This window comes from Opisthocomus hoazin, chromosome 5 (genome assembly GCF_030867145.1).
Source record: "Opisthocomus hoazin isolate bOpiHoa1 chromosome 5, bOpiHoa1.hap1, whole genome shotgun sequence".
In the NCBI taxonomy this organism is placed as follows: domain Eukaryota; kingdom Metazoa; phylum Chordata; class Aves; order Opisthocomiformes; family Opisthocomidae; genus Opisthocomus; species Opisthocomus hoazin.
The window spans coordinates 78,301,399-78,321,147 of NC_134418.1; the positions used below are offsets into that span (position 1 = coordinate 78,301,399).

At 46.1% G+C, this 19,749-nt stretch overlaps 1 protein-coding gene across 3 annotated transcripts in view; it reads left to right on the plus strand.

The window, feature by feature from the left end:
• Positions 1 to 19,749, plus strand: part of STOX2 (storkhead box 2) — a 103,782-nt gene that overhangs the window by 17,481 nt on the left and 66,552 nt on the right. The window contains exon 1 of one of the 3 annotated variants that reach the window (XM_075421824.1): positions 10,212 to 10,390. The exons of 1 other annotated variant lie outside the window; for it this stretch is intronic. In XM_075421824.1, coding sequence (XP_075277939.1) covers positions 10,225 to 10,390 — 166 coding nt within the window. In that variant the 5' untranslated portion in view covers positions 10,212 to 10,224. Of the gene's footprint in view, positions 1 to 10,211; positions 10,391 to 11,315; positions 11,370 to 19,749 lie in introns of those variants that run through there. One more of the 3 variants, XM_075421827.1, reaches the window with a different exon arrangement.

A 19,749-nucleotide genomic window follows, 5' to 3' on the forward strand; every position in this document is an offset into this window, starting at 1 on the left:
GAGAAACTGCAGTGGAGAAAAGGCTTGTTAGTGTATAGGATAAGAGGGGATAAAACAGGTCTCAATCCTTGTTCCTTTTGTGTGCACTGGAAGGCTCTTGGCAGAAAGATAGCTGGATTTCCAGTGCAGCAGGGAGCCACACTGGCTTCTATTGAAATAATTGGGCAGATGCTACAGAGGATTATGCAATAAAACCTATATGTTACTTTTAAGTGCCTGGTTTGTTGATAATTGCTGTAGGACCATTTATTAGGTAAATAATTAGCCCTTCCAGATAAGAAGTAGGGTACAGTATACATTGGAGAGATTTATGAGAGCTAAAAGGTAACGCATGCATATACTGGCAGCTGTTTACAGCACTAATTTGTGTGTTTCGTTTAATTCCTGAATTTTATTTCAAAAGCTTCAGACAATGCAGGATTGAGCATATGGTGGCTGAAAGCAAAGCAACTGAGAAATGTATTTGAAAAGCCTGCATATGATATCCATTCCTTTTATAAGGAATATTTCCTTTATGACCTCCTCCTGGCTTTGTATTTAACATTTCAAAGAACTTTTGGGGGACTGTCTGTAGGCTGTGTCTTCGCTGAGCCAGTAGCCAAGGATTTAAAGTATTGTCATTGCAGGCCTGAAGCTGAAAACTGCAGGCGGTTTTAATCTCAGGGTGGGGGGCGCGGGTGTTTAAACCCAACCTTTTGTGTTCAGATTAGGAGCGCCCGGGGATAGACTTAAGGGGTGTTAGTGAGAGTTTTTTCATTGGCAGCTTGGTAATAGCATCAGGCTTTGGAAATACTTTTTTCCAATTCTTTGTTATTTCAGTAATTACTATGCGGTGGGTAGAAATCCATAGGGCTTGTGGTTTTTTTAAGTACCACAGCAACGACACAGGGATGTGGGCAATAAAAAGAAGTAGTTGTTTTTATAACTTTTTACTCCTTGGACGACTGAGGGCAAGTGCCTGCTTGGATAGTCTATCATTGTTTCAGTCCTGGATGCCTGTGTTTATTTTGTCTTGGTTCCATCAGCTGGGGTAATAGTAAGATCCATCTTTGGACAGGAAGGAGGAAAAAAGTTGTTTGACACTATAGCATCATCATGCTCTGACAGATCTGAAATCTACCAGTTGTGAAGGCAGATCGCCTGATCTACCTCACACTGTCTCGGAGATGGGAAGGTCACCAAACATCTCCCCCATCAAGAAAAAGATCAAAGGCAAGGCGCTGAGCACTTGCGTGTGGAGTTTCTTGCTTTCTGTTAGAACCTAAGAAATGTTTGTCCTGAGTATTTGTTGATTCCTGGAATAGCTGAGGGTAAAGAGCACTTGAAATTTTTATCTATGGAAACGTGGTGACTCCTTGCAAGAGTTTCTGAGATAAACACCGTACCTAATAAGATTTACCACAGTTGGCCTGTGAAGGTATTGAGTTCAGCTCAATAGCGATCAGTTTTAATGAAGACTAAAGACTTTCTAGCTCTTCATTTTGTACATGATTCTTTCAGATAGAATTCTAATGCTAGGAGATTTCACTTGCATGTGAATTATCTCACTTAAGACGTTTGCTTCTTTTTCAAAATATCTTTTTAGATTTCCAGAAATATTAAGTGTAAGTGCTTATCTGTGCCTTACAAAAATTCATTATAATATGAAAAGCATTTCAAAAGAAACCTTGTCGTATCCCAGTGCCATTCATATGCTTTAAGGTGTGTAACTCTGCTTTTGTGGTGGGAGTGAGGAGTATGCTTTTCAAAACCAGAGAGGAGATTTTTTCATTTATTTTTCTAAATTGATTTAAATTTACTTTTCTTAATTTCACTATTTCGATTTAGCTATTGCAATGAAGGGATGGTTTTCGTCGTAACATCTACATGTTTCACTTGCTCTCAGCCTTGACTCTGGTAGGAAAGTTGTAGGTTGATAAATTCACACCAGAGACTGCTCTTATATCCAATGTGACACTCGAAGTGCTGCGTTAGAAGCATTTCGCTAAGGTGGGTCTTGGAGTGTTGCTCCCTTCTGCTTAGCTCCACAGAAGAGTCAGAGATCTTGCGCTGACCTTCAGAAAATCTGGGAGGTAACAGTGCTCTGCTGGATTATACTTAAAAACAAATTAATAACAAAGCAACCGACAGCCACTCAGTAATATAGCAGGATATGTAGAAAAAAGTAGTAGAGCTCCCTGTGGCTGGTACATTTGATTTAGCAGATTGCACTGTTATGTAGGGTGTCTCTTAGTAAGACAAAAATTATTTTGTTGGACTAGTCCCCACCTGAAGAGGTTAACTATCTTGCAAGGTGATGGGAGAAGTTTGAGACGCAGTGCTATAAAATATTATTTCTTTTACTGGAATACAAAAACCTCTGCATTCAGGACAAATGGTCAGAACAGCTGCTAGAGAGAGGCAAGTGCAAGTGGTGCCTGCATAAACCTTCATCTGAACAGGGCAATGGGAGATTGTCTCTGGGTGCACACAGGTGGGTAATGTCAGAGCTTCAGAAGCCAAGTGGAGGATGGGGACAAGCTGCGGTAACCAGCAACAGGCAGGGTGGCTGTCCCAGGAGCGGACTCTTCCTTCTGACGGGCACTGCTACGGCATCAGAATAGAACAGGGAAGCTCCAGGGTCCCACCAAAAAACAATGACTAGAGAGTACCACCTTCATGGGAACAAACTGGCTCTACGACGCTGCAGTCTGGTCTAGAGAACGTGCAGGCTGGTAGTTTTGATTTTCCAGAAGCCTTTGGGTCAGGCATGTGTTGAGTCACCTGATTTCTATCTCCATGACTCCTCTCTAGAATTTTTTTTCCTGGTATATGCCAAGGAGACAGCCTCTGAATCTAAGATGATAATAAAATATCCACTATGTAATGGAATTACTTTTCTGTGAGGTGATGAATCTATGCTTTTTCACTCTTGGGTTTGTCTGTTGCTTGCATTCTCTTCAATCTGGTGGGTGGGAACCATACATTTTCAGTGCTAAACCACTATTTTGAAAGCCTATTTAGTATAGGCAGAGCTTCATGTACATATGGAAGTAAATTCATGACAGGTTGTTTACAAAGGGTGGAGTAGCCTATTTTCAGGCCTCCTGATTTCTCTAAGGTTTTTAAGATCTCCGCCTCTTATACATGCTATATATATATATATACACACATCTATAAAATATACTCACTATATTGCACAGCTGTATAAGCAAGAATTTTGAGAAGGAGCTTAATACTGGGTTGTGCAACAAATGCTCCGTGGAGTTAGAGCAGCTGCTGGGATTTAGTTCTCTTGGTATGCTGCTTCGGTTTTTAGGACTGCCCATCAAATGTGTTCATTGTCCCATTTGCAAACATGCCTGCGGTGTTTTGTTCAGTTTTGTGTATGGCGATTAATCCTTCTAGATAAGAATTTAGAGTTTAAAACTAATATACTGATAAATAATAGCCATACAACATGTAAAACAGTGCCCACTTGCTATAGCCAAGGGCTTTCTTTTCTTTCCCCATGGATATTTCCTTCAAAGGTACCTACCTGACACACTGACACGTGGAATCTGCTTCTTGTTTGTGTTGCTGTAAGACGCAGGAGCTTCACCAGAGTCCGAGGCCTCCTCGTGCTTGGTGCCGTCTTCGCAGTCTCGTGAGGTGCTACATGAGCATAAAGCAGAGACGCAGGCTCTGTGGAGGAGCGGGAAGAGACAGAGAGATGTGTGAATTAGTCTTTAAAAACATAATCTGTAACGGCTTTTACTGCTGGTGGGATCTACATTGGCTATGTACTTCTCGCTTTCTATTTTTTCAACTCCCAAAGCAGAAGGATAGGCTGTCTTTCCAACTCGCAGTACAGCTGGCCCCCATATATCAGTACGTTACTTAAATACCAGGGTAGTAATGATATGTGACACCAGTGGAAAATAAGAAAGTTGAGGCCAACATTTTTGGCACGTCTTTTACTGCAATATCCTTTGGAAGAGCAGTCGGTGAATGAATTGAGTTGCTGTTACTCCACTTCTGCAAGCTTTTGGGTTCTATTGTACGTGAGAGGTTTAATAAACGCAAGACTGTGTGAGAACCTGTGCGGGATTCAGGGCTTGCCTCCCTCCCTGGTTCGTTTTGTACACGGAGGAGTTACAAGCCCAGCTTCCATCCGTTTTAACTAACCGGCTTTGAGTCAGTGATAGCGGGAGAGGAAAGGCACGCGTCGAGGCAAAGGCAGTATCCTGCAGCCTGTGCTCCCTTCGCTGCGCTGGTACGGTGTTAGGTAGTCTTGGCAGCCCGGATTTAAAACCCTTCTGCGTCGTCAATTGTCTTATGTGCAGAAGCACAAATGCGATCAGAAGGTCTGGCATGAAAAAAAAAACAGGGGAGCCTTTCTTCTCATAACGGAGGCAGGTTTTTCTTAATAAGTCATGCAAGTTAAAATAAATACCGCAGCGCATAAGCCAGCACACAGAAAAATGAAGCGGTGGGCTACAGCATGTGTGCAGCAGCAGTGCTGCATTCCTGTCATCACACATTCCCAAAGCGTAGCAGTGAGAGAAATACGATCCCAAACTGGTTTAAGAGGTGCTGTAATTAAGCCGGGATTACTACCATAGTATAACACAACCTGGTAGCGTTCTGGAGTTAGACCGAAGACTTGCTGGTGATAAGCTCAGAAACATTTTCCCTTTTTTACTTTTGGAAGTTTTTTTCACTTGCACCTTTGACCTCGGGATTTTTTTCTTTCCCCTTTTGGTGGAGTTTCTCAAACGCTCTCGCCAAGGAGAGAGGATTGTCTGAGCAAGTCCAACTTCTTCCTCACCAAGAATTCCGTCTTATTTTGTGACCTGGAGCACAAGCATAGGTTGCAAGTACTTGGCTTCCGCTGCGTGTTTGAGTAACAGCGAGCACTAGTGAGAGGTGACAAATTAATAGTGTTCGTGTCCGAAGTCGAAGGGCTGCTGTGAAAGCGCGTGTGCTGCACCGTGAGTGTTCTGGTTTGTTCTTGCCAGTGTATCTGATTACAAAGACCTGGAGGGGAAAACTAGTGCTTCTTGCAGCCAGGGACAGTGGCAGCCTGTTGCCAGGCCTCCTTAACCAGTAAGGGATCCCACAAAACCGTCTTTAAATTTTTAGAGCCTGAGTTCTGTGCATTTGTTAATACAGAGACACAACGATCCATGCATGAAAATGGTGAGGTTATGCAGTGGACAATTTTCCCCCTTCATGGCTTTATTAACATTAGAAATGCAGGTAATATATTTTTTCAGGAAGGCTATTATGCAGAGATGTAGATCGAATAAAACCTTGTATCGCCAAGGCCTGTGATGTTATACTTGAGTTTGGTGGTTTTCCCCGGTTCTTAATTACATTTTTTCCATCTCTTCTCTCATTCCATTTTCCTTCCCCCTCCTCTGCTTTACTGCTTTTCAACTGCTTGTACTGCAGGGGTTTTTTCCCCTCTGTTTTCTACTTATTTCCTTCCCGCTCTCCCTTTCCGGCTTTCATGGGCCCTGCATTTCCTTCCCAGCATCTTGCAGCATCCTATCTCCACCTTCTAAAAAGTTACAGGATTTGATCGCTTTGTTTTCATAGGCCACCAGATGACCCTCTGGTCCCGGCGTTACCTGGCTGCTGGTGGCTACGGCCTTCGTTAGGGCAAAGTCTCCCCCGTGTCCCAGTAATACCAGCGCTACCCGTAGTCTTTGTTTCAGAAGCTGGGGACTGGGAAGGGACCCTTATCGTGGACCTGCTGAGAGTGGAGCCACACGGCTTTGTGCTGAGCGCTCGGCATCTGGACGGCGCTGGTTCTTCGGCGGTGTTGGGTGCTTGTCAGACACCAGCTGAGCCGACAGTCGGAAAGCGAAGCCCGTTTTAATTTCCTCCCTACGCGGCAGCCAGTTGGTTGTGTGCAACAGGCAGGGTAGTGACAGGGCAAGGGAGAACCCGGGCTTTGCACGCGTAGTTTGAGAGATGATGATTTCCGAGGTGTAGCTTGTCTTAGCAAAGAGCGGGATTGCATTCCTCCTTGATGGTCCTATTATTTTGCCATTTTTATTTTCGCATTTGGCTTGCATGCTTATTTCATTTGAAAACCTCAAGCCAGTCAAGCTGAGGCGCTGACACCGGCCCGCCCTGCGACTGAAGCCTGCTGCTCTCCCCTGTGGAAACTTCTTTGTCGTGGGGAGGAAAAAAGAAGTAGCCTCAACTGAAACTTGAAATACCACATTACATGAGAGCAGTTACCATATACACACACGTGCACAAGCACGCATGGAGAAATATATATATATATATATATATACAGCTCACCATGTTGTACTCCACAACGTAATTACTGTTTTTCAATTGAGGATAAATAACCCTTTGAAATGGGAGCTGGGACCCCTGAGTTTTAGCAGTGTATTTGCCACTGATTTCCTACACTCTTCTGGGCCAGTTATGTCCTTTTTGTTTTCCACCTATAAAATGGGAAGAGACCTGCACAGCAACTAGTAAGTGAGTGTTTATGAAGATCAAATGCAATAGACATCCTTAGTAATCAGAAAGTTTTCAGAAACTAAGACTTTTAGTTGCTTCTCCAAAAGCGTTCAGGCTCCCTGTGAATTTGAGCTGAAGCTGGTTGCGATCGAAAGCTTGAACACATAAGAATCCTTTGCAATGTCTTATATGTACCTAGGCCTCTTTTTTGACATTCATGCTGTTAAATCAGGGCCTTAGAAAAGGCTACTGTTATGTTGCCAATTCCTGATAAGGAAGTTAGATTAAGAGGGAGGTGGGATGCCTTTTTTTTGGGTTTAGTTCAGACTTTTTTCCCCCAAGACCTCTATGGTCTATTCATCCAAGCCTCAACTCTCCCTCTAGTAATTCAAGAAAGAAATGGTACCTGTTGGACTTTAAATACCAAATGACAAAGATAAATGCTTTATCTGATTCTCAGCAAAAAGCTTCTGAATCAGAGACTTCCCTTAGTAAAAAAAAAAAAAAAGGTGGGGTGAATTAAAAAAAAAAAAGGCAGAAAGCTTTGAAACCATCTCCTGTTCATCATCAACAGCAAATGATCAGATTCCCATCAGTTCAGTTCCTGCTTGGAAGAAGTATTTTTCCTTCTTCCTAGCAAGCTCCATCAGACTATTTCCATACTCCTTTTTGCAGCTGGGCAAAACTTTACCAATGTGTAACAGGTAGGCAAAAATATTTGTAAATTACAGCAGAATTTCCCAGTGGTTTCAGCCAAAGATTTGGTCCTCCCCGCCCCTGTTAGAACTGTCAGATTAAACAGTGTGTTTTTATTTATTTCATACTGTGTTCATAAAGGGTACTGTACTATTGCTCACCAATCAGGACAACCATTTGCAGCTGGAAACTCTTCTTTCCCGACCGCGCTCTAATGTAGCTGCATGAATCCAGACATTTATTTTAATTTATAAAAAAAAAAAAAATTAAAATGTCAGAATAAAATGTTGTGGGTTGTTTTTTTTTAAAAAAAAGCCCTCAAATTTTAGCTGTCAGTTCCTATGAAGAAAATTATTTTATTTCAGTTTGGCCACGGAAGCAAAAAATCAATTACACTCACAGTTCTAGCTCTTTTTCCAAAGAAAACAGCCAAAACTTAAACCTGGTCTTTAATTATATATTTGATTCATCCCAGTAACAACACTTGACTTCAAACAATGCAAGAGCAGGAGGAAACTTGCTCTGAATTCCTCTCTTCAAAGAGAAGAACTCTTTCAGATATCGCGTCAGAAAACTTTAAGCTGAAACCGAACAAGATAACTGTGAGAAGACTGAATACAAGGGGGTTTAGCTGACCACAGGAGTAACGTCTCAGTACTGAGAGGAGGCTTCCAAAACTGCTTTTAAACAAATCTCCCCGTATTTGGGAAGGGAAAGTTGACTTTGCTGTATGGATTTGTTTATTCCTCCCATTCCTTCCTCCCCCCATTTTAATATGAAAATAACTTTTCATAGTTGTAGGAGAAAATTATTATTTGCGTAAAGTTATCACACAATGAGAAGGCATCCTGTTATCTGCGCCCAAAACTATGAACCAGTCTGATTCCTACAATGGACAAGTAGAAGATACCATGTGTTAATCACATGTCTTGTATTACTCATGACAATTCCTGCAAGTGTACAGATTAAATAAATTAAAACTACTTGAAAGACTTCTGTGCACTGTTCATTAGTGCACAGCAAATCGCTCGTAAAGAATTGGGACACGTGTGCTGTATGTGACAGCTGCAGAGCTGTCCCCCGGTTTTTGATCTGATGCTCGTTAGGATAGCTCTGGAACCAGACTCAAACATTTTTAGTTGGGAATAATTATGCAGAAAGCCAGCGTAAGGATCACTGTGGTCTTGTTTGTTCCCCACCCCGCTTTGTTCTGTCTTTCTACTTCTTGACCTCATTTTTCCTCCTCATTGCTTATTCCTATTTGTCTATTGTCTTTTTTAACAAAACAGATTGATATCTAGGTCTGTGTCTAGACTAGGAGAAAGGCTGAGTTCAGTTCAGCCGGAGGTTGAAGTTAGCTGGCCAGCTACGTACAACCACTGCTTGACAGCTGGAAACGCGCAGCCATCGTTCGTTCGACTTTCAGACGGTGGAATGAGAGTTTATGGTCCTGGCTAAGATTTAATTTGCTTTTGCATCTGGTAAAACGGGTAGGTTTTTTAGGTGTGACTTAGCTAGGTAGTGCTAACCGATCTATCCCAACCTCAGCCTTCGATAAGCTGAATGATTCTAGAAGTTCTCCTTACGGATTTTCTGGTCTGAGGGTGAAAACATGCTCTATTATAAGCTTTGCGTAGGCTGATGAGTAAATTGCTAGATGAGTAAGTTGCATGATGGAAAATATCTTAGATTTGTATTAGTGGAGCTCTGGGCCATTTTTTTTTTTGCTCATCTTACTCTTTCCTGTTGCTGCCGGCATACAAAGCATCAATGGAAACATGTGCGTGATGGCTTTTCCCGCAGCTGGGAGGGGAGGAGGCTGGGTGAGACAGGACCCCGCAGCGTTCAACTTCCAACCTTCTTGCTAGGTTTCATTCACAGTTTCTGCTTGTGCGAAGGGGACGGCTGCAAACGAAGCCCCAGTGGGTTCTTCGGTGCGCGCTGTGCCCGCGGCCGCGGGGCTGGGCGAGCCGAGGTGGGTACTGAGAGGATGAACCCAAAGCGGCGCAGCAAGGGGTGACGTCCCGAGGTCCGCTGGCTTTGACGTTGGGTCCGTTCACCGACGGTCATCCTCTCACTCGTTCGCCACTGTTGGAAATTTTCAGTTATGGACGAAACCACAGCCCTCCCATTGCCCACGCTCTGAGGAATGTGACGCCGCCCACCGTAAGGAAGGTTAAATAATTGCGAAAAACGTAAATCAAGCCACGTATTGGCAACGTTTCGAGGTCCCTGCGTTGCAGCTGTCTCCGCTGGTAACGCCGGCGCCAGTGCCGGTGCCTGGGAGTTCCTCACGCCCCGCAGCTGCCCGGTGCAAGATGGCGGCCGGGGCGTGAGGGCGGCGGCCCCGTCCCGCCCGGCCCGGGTGTGCTGCGGTACCGCGGCGCTGTCGGGGGGGAAGATGGCGCCGCTGAGGGGGCGCGTGGCTGAGCCCCGCCGGTGCCGACCCGGACGCAGGCGGCGCGCGGGCTTCGCACGCGGCTGCGGGCCTCAGGGGGGCGGAGCGCGGGCGGGGGGGGCGGGGGTCGCGGCTGCTTCCGCCTCGCCCGGCCCCGCCCCCCTCCTCTCCTCCTCCTCCTCCTCCTCCTCCTCCTCCTCCCGCCGCGCCGGGAGCCGCCGCCGCCGCCTCCCCAGCGCCCGGCGGTCGCAAGCGGCGGCCGCGGGGGTTTCCCTCGCTCGCTCGCTGGGGGGTTTCGCGCTGCGCCGCGGGCCCCGCGCTGCACGGCTCTGCTCCCCGCTCCCCCTATCTCCCCCCCGCGGGTTTTTTTTTCCTCCCCGGGAAGCCGCCCGCCGCGCCTGTCCCCCTCCGCCGCCTGGGAGCCGCACGCCGGGCCGGTCTCCAATGAAGTGTGATGCGTTGTGGGGCGGGGGTAAAACCGGAGCATTCGAGGGGAAGAAAAAAAAAAAAGGCCGGTCCCGGCGGCCGGCGCCCTAGGAGGGGGTGAGGCGGCGGCGCGATGCGGGCGGGCCGCGGGCCGGCGGTACCGGCCGTGCCGGCGCTCGGCTGAGGCCCGGGCCGAGCTGCGCGGCGGCGGCGGCGGGGGGGGGGGCGGGGGGGAGCGGGCTCGGCCGGCCTCAGCGATGAAGAAGACGCGGAGCACGACCTTGCGGCGGGCCTGGCCGAGCTCCGACTTCTCCGACCGGGCCTCGGACCGCGTCAGGTCCCGCAGCGAGAAGGACTACCGGCTGCACCGGCACTTCCCGCCGGCTTTCGTCTCCCAGGCTTCGCGGGGCTACGTGACATCGGGTCGGTACCGGCGGCCGCGGGGCGCGGGGCGGGGGGGGGCGGAGGGGGGAGCCCGGAGACCCGAGTTCTGAGGAATAATGCCCACAAAAGAAAGAAAAGCAGCGTACATCCACCATTTTGTACCTCCGCAAGAGCCGCGGCGGGGCCCTCGCCAACATGGTGTTTAAAGACCTGTTGGCCGGGTGGGATCAAGGCGCGGGAGAAGCGGTCGCGGCCCCTCCACGGCGGATGGAAGCGATGGCGAGCGCGGAGCCCGGAGCCCTTCGCTCCTTTTCCGCGCGTGAAAAGCGTGTGCTGGGTGTTCGCCGCTGCCCGACGCGTTCCCTGCTCCGTGCGGTGAGCTCCGGCCGTCGGGCTGGCGTGGTTCCCGCTTTGGGAAGGGTCACCTGCGAGTGCCGGCGCTCCCGCCTCGCCGCGTCCCGGCTCTGCTGCGGTGGAGGTGACCGTGAGCACCTCTGCCTCGGTTACTCGAGGCGCAGAGAGCAGACCCGTGTGTGCGGGTAGATCCATCCATCGCTTGCTTTCGAGGGGGGCCGTAGGGGAAGAATGGACGCGGCACCGGCGTGTTCACGTGGGGGAAAGGGAGAGCGCGAACAAAACGAGAACCAGCGTAGGGAAAGGCGGGCGTCGGGAGAGGCTTGGCCTCCGACCGAGCGATGGTGCCGTTTTGGAGAGCGTTAATGGAAGCTGCTCCATCCCGAAATGCGTCTTAATGGCCTTGGAATTCGGACATTTCATAAACACCCGAAGGAAGGCTTGGGGAAACGCTGATGGGGACGGGGCCGGGGGCAGAAAATCCTGGGAACCTCCTTTGTTGTTCTGCTGCCTGCTTATGGTGACGATCGGACAGAACGCTGCATTCCTGTGACGGCAAATTCCAGTTTATCGTGAAGGCACGTTTCCCCGCAAGAGTCTTGGTTTAGGTTGAGTGGGAAGATTTCTTTAAAGGCAAAAAAGAGAGAGAAGGAGAAAAATGAAGGTATTAATTATGCGTTACTGAATACGTTTCCAGCTCTGTGCCGTGCCCCCCCCCCCCCCCCCCCCCCCATTTCTGCTGCAAAGCTTGAGCCAAAGATTGTGGTTGTCAGTTATGTGCTCACTTTCCCATCTCTGGCCCTAATAAACCTCTCTCTCTAGTCAGGATTGGTTTCTCGTGTTTTAAAAATGTCTTGTGACTGTTCGTTCTTTAACACCCGAGCACAAGGGAAATAATACACGTTTTACTGAATAATCTGCCTGCGTAAGAATATTGTGCTATTTTGGCTGTAGCTGCTCTGATTTTTCCCTTTCCTGGGAGGCCGCATATCGAGAGGAAATGACAAGGATAATTTATGCTGGAACAGCTGAAGGAGAGGAGAATGGTGGTAGTGGTAGGGGTTGTTTTGTTTCATTGATGCTGCAGGACCTGAAAGCAACTGGAAAGCCGAATCTGTCCGTGCTGCGAAGATCCTTCTTGTTCTGTGTGAACGTCCCGGTATTCCCACCGTAGAGATGCGCTGTGTCAGTGCTGTTGAAGTCGGCACTTTAAGGCCTTTCTTGCAGTGTGGAAGCCCGTATTGAAAAGAGAAGGAGCTCACGTGAGCGTTTTGTGCCAAGCGGTGTGGTTTTTTTGCTTGTTTTCAAATTCTTCGGGGAAGCAGTCTGGCTCTGTAAAAGCTTTATCTTGGCAAGATTGGTACAGTCCAAGCAGGCAGTCCAACACCAGCAGCCCGCAGAATCAGGTGTGTCATCCGGCCTGTTTTGGCAGATACCTGTGCCCTTGGGTGGGGGGCATAGATTTGTAAGTCACTCTAAATGTTTTACAGTAATCTCCAGCCCCCTGGAATACAGTGTTTGTGAATATACAGCGCATGGATTTCATTTGCAGCAACTGAAGAAGGACAAATGTCGTGTTTAGTTCGAGTAATTTGCTGAAGTTGTTGGCGGGAGAATACACTGAAAATAAAAATTAGCAAATGTTTGTTGTTTTCTTTTTTTAAAAAAAAAACCCAACCAAAACCCAACCAAGAACAACTTAGTAGGCTTTTAGCTGGAGATGCAGTTGTTCTCTCTTGATGGATAGTTTCCACGTTCATTTATTTTTAAAGGATCCTTGTCCACTGCCTTTCCAAATGTTAGCTTTGAGGGGAATGGCTACTGTATCTAAACACTTCTCGCCATTTGAAGGAAGCCCACTTCCTCGCAGGAAATATATAGGAAGTCCTCTGGCGTAAAAGTTGTGGGGATCAGGAATACAAATACATTCTTTGTCATCCAGAACTTTTTTGTAGGGGAGAAAGTGTCCCGAAACACACGGGCTTTTCAGCAGACTGCATTCTGTTTATCCAACCATTTAACCTCATCACCATTAGCATTGTTGTGGTTCTCTTTTAATTAAATGCCGCATTGTTTGGGTTGGGGGTGGAGGGTGGGAAAGAAACCTTGGGTTTTGCCTCAATAACTCTGCTTAGGCAAATACGAAAAAGCAGACAGTCGAACGGCCTGCAGTAAGATGCTAAAAAGCTCGAAATGTTAATATTTGAGAATGCCTGAATGGGGCACGGAGAGTTGTGTATATGTACATTTCTTTCAGCACAGAGAAATACTAAGTAATGATGTTCCAGGCAATGGTGTAGTGTTTTATGTGGGGAAAAAATGTGCTATAAGCAGAACCCCATTTCTAATGGAAGCACAAACCTGCTAGAGCGGTGGAGCATGCCCAGTTTGAAGCAACCTTTTCACTAAAAGTGAGTGGGGACCAGTTTTGTGTTTGCTTGATTAAAAGCAGCATCGGTGGCTGGCAGTCACATTTTCAGTACTTGGGGAACAAACTGCCCATAATTATAGAAAATTGATGCAGATGCAATTCATCTGAAATTTAAAGATGGTTTGACAGATGAAGGGAGATGGAAGTAAGGAGGGGAAAAAAGCAGGGAATGCAGAAAGTCACACATTTTTACTGCTGAATAATCTCTTGATACGTGCTATTAAATCGGCTGTACTCCAGGGTTTCTGTAGGCCTCCTAGCAACCACTAGGTTCAAAGGCCGTGCAAGGAGTTCATTGTTCATGCGGAATATTAATTTCCCAGTGGAGGACTGGCTTGGAGAAAAAACACTGGAAAAGAAAACTACAACAATGTAGAGCTTTGACCTTGTGTGAAAAGAGATGTTGAAAAGTTTGAATCCAATAAAATTCATACACGTTACTGAAAAAGGGGAAGTGTACTTGACGGTTTTGATAGATTGCTGCTTAATTGAAGAGAAAACAGAGAAATTGTATGGAACTGCCAAGGAGGATAAAACTTACTGCAGCTTAGGAGGCTTCCAAAAAGTCACACCAGATAATATCTATAGTTTTTGAAATGTTGGAAGCTTCTTGCTTTTTTTTTTTCCTTTTTCCACCCTAAATTACAAAGGCAAACCCTGGATTTTGTTTTAGCGGAGAGGGGAACTGCTCCCTGTGGTTGACCCAGCTGTTAAACGTTACCAGAGCTGAGCAGTGCTCTGGAAAGAAATACATTTTTTTCTGCAGCCTTTCTTGAGCTATTTTAATTGAAGATCTTGGTGTTGGAGGTAACGTGTCAGTTTGAGATGGGGGTGGTGTAGGGTAACAGTCTAGCATACACAGCACGGAGGAATGTCTGAAGAGCTTTCTGCAACGGCAAAAACTAATTCCAGAGCATGCTAATTTGAAGGTTACCGTCTGAAAAGTTTTCAATTACTTTATTGCTCTTTGCCATAAAATTTACTTGCAGAGGTTTCAGTGCTCCAAAGTTGAAGGGTAAAATTCAGTCCTGGTGTTGCCCTGCTGTTACTGGAGTTTGATTACCAAGTTGAAGCCGAAGGGAAAGGAGAGAAGTGTGTAACACTGCTGTCCAACTGATGATATCTGTGTGCAGATTAAAATTCGTAGGAGGAAAACATATCCTCATTCTCTATTTCAGGGATGTCTGACGGAAGGTCTAGGACTGTCTCTTCAGCCTGCTTGAACAGTAAGAAGGATCTTCAGAGTTATTAGAGCAAATTTGAGTCTTGAGTATTTGTCTTTTTTTTTTTAAGCTTGAACCTCTAATGCCAATAAAAAATTATTATTTGGAGATAACCACGCGGGATCTGAAGAACTCAGTTTAGTGTAATTGAGAAATGACAGATACACGGAAAGCCTTGAAGCTTGTTCATTTCTCCTGTCCCTTAATTCAGTTATCTGAAGCAATATGTTATGGCTTGGAAGTAGCCGTATTGTAATTAATATTTAATGGAATAATCAGTATTGCATCACCTTCTTTTTCTCTCCGTGTGGTATTAAGAAACACGTTCCAGTTCATCTGCTTAACAGCAATGTGATCTCTTTACCTCCCTGAATCCTGAGTAGTTTCAGGCTGTCCCAGACCAGACCCGTCAACGAGATGATGAAAGCTGCCAGCATGTAGGTGTCGGTGGCTAGCAGGGCGAGCGCTGCCTCTTGGCTCCTGCTCCGTCTCCTTCGCCTCAGCCTGTGCCGAGCTGCTCAACCCTGAGTAGGTCGCTCCGCCACGTCAGGGGCTGTGCCTGCCTTGTTGCTTGGGCAGTTGCTCCTGGGCTCGCTGTGCCTTCCAGTCCCTGTAGCCTCTGGGGCATCCGCTTACCTCGAAGGAGAAATGGGAGCTTTTGCTGCACCCTGATTGCGGTGTGCCCTGTCTTCAGACTACAAACTTGGCCTGAGTTCATGGACCAGTCATTTTCCACAGTTTCTAGTTTATTTTGTTCCCCACCCAGAAGGCAACAATCTTTCTCCTCCTCCTGTAGAAACCCAGTTTTCACTCCTGGGGTTGCCTGTGCAGTATTAACTCACATACAGCGCTGTGCCCGTGCTTGCGTGTGACGCCACTGTATCCACGCCTCGTCCTTTCCCACTGGGTAAGGTGGGATATGCAGGTGTTTTCTGCATATCCATGGCTTTGCTTTCAGGTCAAGCTGTGGACAGTGTCCTGTGCACTACTTGTGCGTTCAGCTGACCAAACTGCGTTTGTGCACCTGTTGTTCTTCCTGGCTGCTGTCACCTGTGAGCAAGGGGATCCAGAGTGGCTTTCTTGTTCATGGCGTTAGAAGTAAAATCAAAGAGGGATGAATATAAGAAGGAAACAGAAGTTTGTGTGTGTACCTATCTTACCTAGCCCTGTTCACGTTTCTATCTCAGTTCAAAGCACTCAACCCTGCAGGGCTGAGTTTCAGGTTATCTTTCCTTCCCAGCCTCTGTCGCTGATTGCATTCGAAGCCGCTGTGTTCCCTCTGCTGGTCTGCTTGCACCTTCGGCCAGGTCACGGTGAGCAGAGGTGCTCCAGGATCAGGTCACCAAAGGGGGTCATCTTGTGGGCGTCTGTGTAGAGGTGTCAGTCTGAATCTGAATACATTCCTAGGTGTGTTTTCCAGTAGTCCTGTGATTGAAGTCGTTTGTTATAGGCAAGCCAGACATCGTGATAGCGAGCTGAAGATAGAGGAGGCTTCTCTTTCAAGGATAGACAGGGGTTCAGAACAAACGCAGTACTGATTCATCACAAACAGCTCCCAGTCTTTCACAGGTGTAGAAGTTATACTCTGTCTTTGTTGGGAACGTTTGATAAACCTGAAGGGTGTTGAGTATCTTGCCATTTTGGAATTGAATAGGAGCCACGTCTTTGGAAAATGCATTACTTGTTGGAGGAGGCTGAAACGTGAGGATTTTGCAGATCACCTTGGTTTAGCCCAGTGACCTGCTCCCTTGTGAGCAGCAATAGGCCTTCATTTGTATGCAGGAGAGTTGATCCCAGAGTAAACTACCATCTTTGTAACGTTCCTTGCGCAGCGTAAAGCGCTATAAGTACAATTGGGTATGAAGACTAAAAAGGTGGTATTTTGTAAGCACGTTGTAGAAGTCCTCAAAAAATCAGGGGTTTCTTTTCTTGGGGTTTTCTTTTTTCTGGGGAGCTTCTTTCACGTGCCTTTGCTTCACAATCCGTAGCAGGTTGTAGAATATCTCTGTGAACAGCATTAGAACCGAATCAACATCCTAGCGCCTGAACACTAGGCCATAATTCGAGTAAAGAAGTGCTGAAAACAAATTTCACATACAATTAGTCTTGGCTCCTCCTGATCACGCTTTTACCTGGTTGGAAGAGGCCAAGCAGCATTAAAGCCATGATCAAAAATCATCAGCTAATTTAGAACTTGTGTAAGAATTGCTAAGTAATAAGGTATTAATTGTGGGTTTTTTTTCCTTGAAAAGCATGATACATTATGTTATTTTAAATGATAAAGCTACCATTGAATTATCAACACTGGATAGTAGATGTTTTTGGTGGAATAGATCATGTAAATCAGATGTAAATGTGAGCCTAGAAATACGGGTTGCCCGCTGTAAGCAGTATCTAATGAATACTTCATGCAATTCTGCCTAACCATTTGGTTTCATTTTTACCAGAAGAAAGAAAAAGGAGTCCTAACCATTGAAACTGAGACCTGGATGCCTGAACTTAACCAGAATGCTGTCACTTATAGGTCTTTTTTTCTAGGTAGATTAAATATGAGGACAGGAAGCAGAAACGAGCATTAAAAGCGGCTCTAAAAGTCTCAGGAAACTGTGTGCTTCTGTACTTGTCCTTGCAATAATTTTTGGTATCAAAGCCAATGGCAACCAGAGTAGTCCTGGGGAAAATGCTTGAATACTGAAGCTGCGAAACTCTCCCAAACCAGCATTTGTTGCTCCCAAGTGCCTGCCTGCAGCTACGCGGGGGGTATGAAAGCTGTTTATAGATACTGGCTTGCTTTTTTCAGCACATTTATCAAGTTGGCTGCTCTGCTGATGCTGTTTTGTATCTTACTCTTGGATGACTTATGGGTGCTGGAATTATCTTGCTGAAATAGGCTGTGGAGGAGAGGGGGAGAGGAAAAAGAGAAAAGGAAGACCTGGCTTTGCAGGAATCGTATCTGGGCGTGCAGCGTGATGGAGTGGGCAGAGTCGTCTAGTTTAGACAGAGCCCTGGGCTCTTTGGCAGCTTTTAAGCAGTCTGCAAAAGGTAACTGAAACAAGAAAACTTCAACAGGCTTGAATTCATTATAGAAATGATAGCAAGTTTCCCTTTTCCTTCCTCCAAAGAGAGATTAAAATCACAGGGTTTGAAAGTCAGGAGGTGAGGGAGGTGTTCGCGGTTGTGTCAGTGATCATCTTTGTTTTTCTGGGCACTTTAACTGTCTCTGCAGTTCCCTACGCTCAGATCGTAACCTGTTCAGTAGGAGAACAGTCTCCTTTATTTTATCCTGTCATATTGCCAGTCACAAAAAAGGTCCTGTCTCAACCCAGGCCTTGAATTGGTAGCAGTGAGTAAGAATGAGCATCCGAAAGTAGATGTATTCAGTGTGAGCAGAGCAGTCCTCGTTCCACAGGTGAAATCCCGCGTTCAGATCAACCTTTGGACGCCGTGGTCTTCAGAACGATTTTCCATCTCGCCTTCCTGCAAGCTGAAAAAGAAAGCCTGTTCGTAATACCAGCAGTAAATGATGCGGAATGATTGTTATTCAGTACTGTTATCACTTCTGCCTTGTCAACCAGCTCCTCACAACCCAGAGACAGTTCTGTTTTTCATCAAATCATAGATGGTGTGATGCTTGTAAGTTTTAAAGTAAAGGAGTAGTTCTTGTTACTTCAGTGGGAAACGCTGTGTGCAGGAGATTTCTAATAAATTTCGAGTTGGGGCTTGGAAAAAACACATCTCGATGGTTTTATTGGATCTGATAGGGTGTGAAAGCAGAAGACAAAAGAGGAAGACTGGACAATTTGTTTGGCTTTTAATTTGTGGATTTTTATGTGGACCTATGATTCTTGAGGGTAGGGATGGCCTGTGTATAGCACATGGGTTTGGGGTATTGTGGAAAAGGATGAATGAGAAGTTGATTGTACTAGGTCTTTTTATTTAGTGAAAGTAGCGAGAAGAGAGACCACAGAGGCAGCTTGCAAGTCTTTAATTTTGTATCTGTCTTGCAGTGTTACTGCTAACTTTTGCTACTCTGTGATCCCTTGGAGGTGGTGGCTAGGCAGTACGCTGCGCGCTTTAGCTTTCAGCTGAAATGGTTAAGCAGTGACTGCTTCTCTTTAGCAGTTTTTCTTTCCGAAAATTGTCCAGATAGCCTCGATGAGCTGCAGCCCTCTCTCTTCCTGATGCCTTATTGACGAAGGGTTTTATTTTGAAAAGCGTGTCGAACATCAGAATAGAACAGACTGCTGGACGCTAATTGTCATCTTCCCAGACGTGACGAGGAACGCAGCGGCAGTTTGGCCAGGCTGCTGGAGCTGACGCAATACGAGGATCTCCTCTCGGAGTTCGGTACTGTCCTCAGTGCGGCGTGCGTGTCCATGAAGCTTCTCGCACACCCCTTCGTAAGGTGCCGATAGCGAGTAGAAATCCGCATTTAGTGATCTCAGAACACCTTCTCCAGCTACTGTTTTCTTTCCCAGCTGTATTGTTTAAAGAAAAAAAAAAAATGAATGGCCCTTTGTAGTGAATTTGACCTCACTGTTTTGAGCCCCGAAGAGTATAATAGACAATTCAGAAATATTTAATGTGGCCTGGAAAAGGCAGAGTTCAGCGTGAAAGCTGAGTTCGTCATAACACAGGAAACTGTGCTGGGAGAACCTAGATTATATAAACGAGTTTGCTTGCCCATTTGTGTTCTTTTAATTTCCTCCATAATTTCCTATGAATTTCCTGTTGATGACCTGTGACCTAGTTTCAGGAGATGAACTTCTGACCATGTGTGATAACATTTTAAATGCCATAAATTGGGCCGTTTATCTTACAAGCCAGTAAAGATGATGTACTGAATTTCATTGTGGTACTTAACTTTGCCTCTTAAATTTTCGCAGCGTTTCAGAGCAAAGTACCATTCTTCATTTTCATAGGATGTTCGAAATTCCGCTCTCCTGAGAATTTACATTCCTGAATCATACAGTGACCTTGTTTTATTACACATAAGCCCTAAAATAAATATTTTTTTAAACAGGCTGAAACGGAAATACATTTTACAAGGTTTTCTAAAGATTTGTGTGCTTTTACATGTAAATGCTGCATGACTGACTGGGTGAGTAGGGGGAACAAAAACTGCAGAGGAAAAGCTTTAGCAGCTTTAACGTGAAGTTTGAAACAGCTGCAACCCCCACATGTGAATCAGGGACGTCTGCAGCCCATCTCTTTAGAGGCACACGGGGCAGGTACCACTGGCCGTGGGAAGGTCACCCAGGGCCATCTGGTCCCTCCGCCTCTGGTGTTAACTTCAGGTGTTGACTCTGGTGTTAACTACCTGGTGCAGCGACGGGATCACAGGTGGGAGCAGCACCGCTCGCTGCTGGCCTTCCACGTGCCAACTCCCT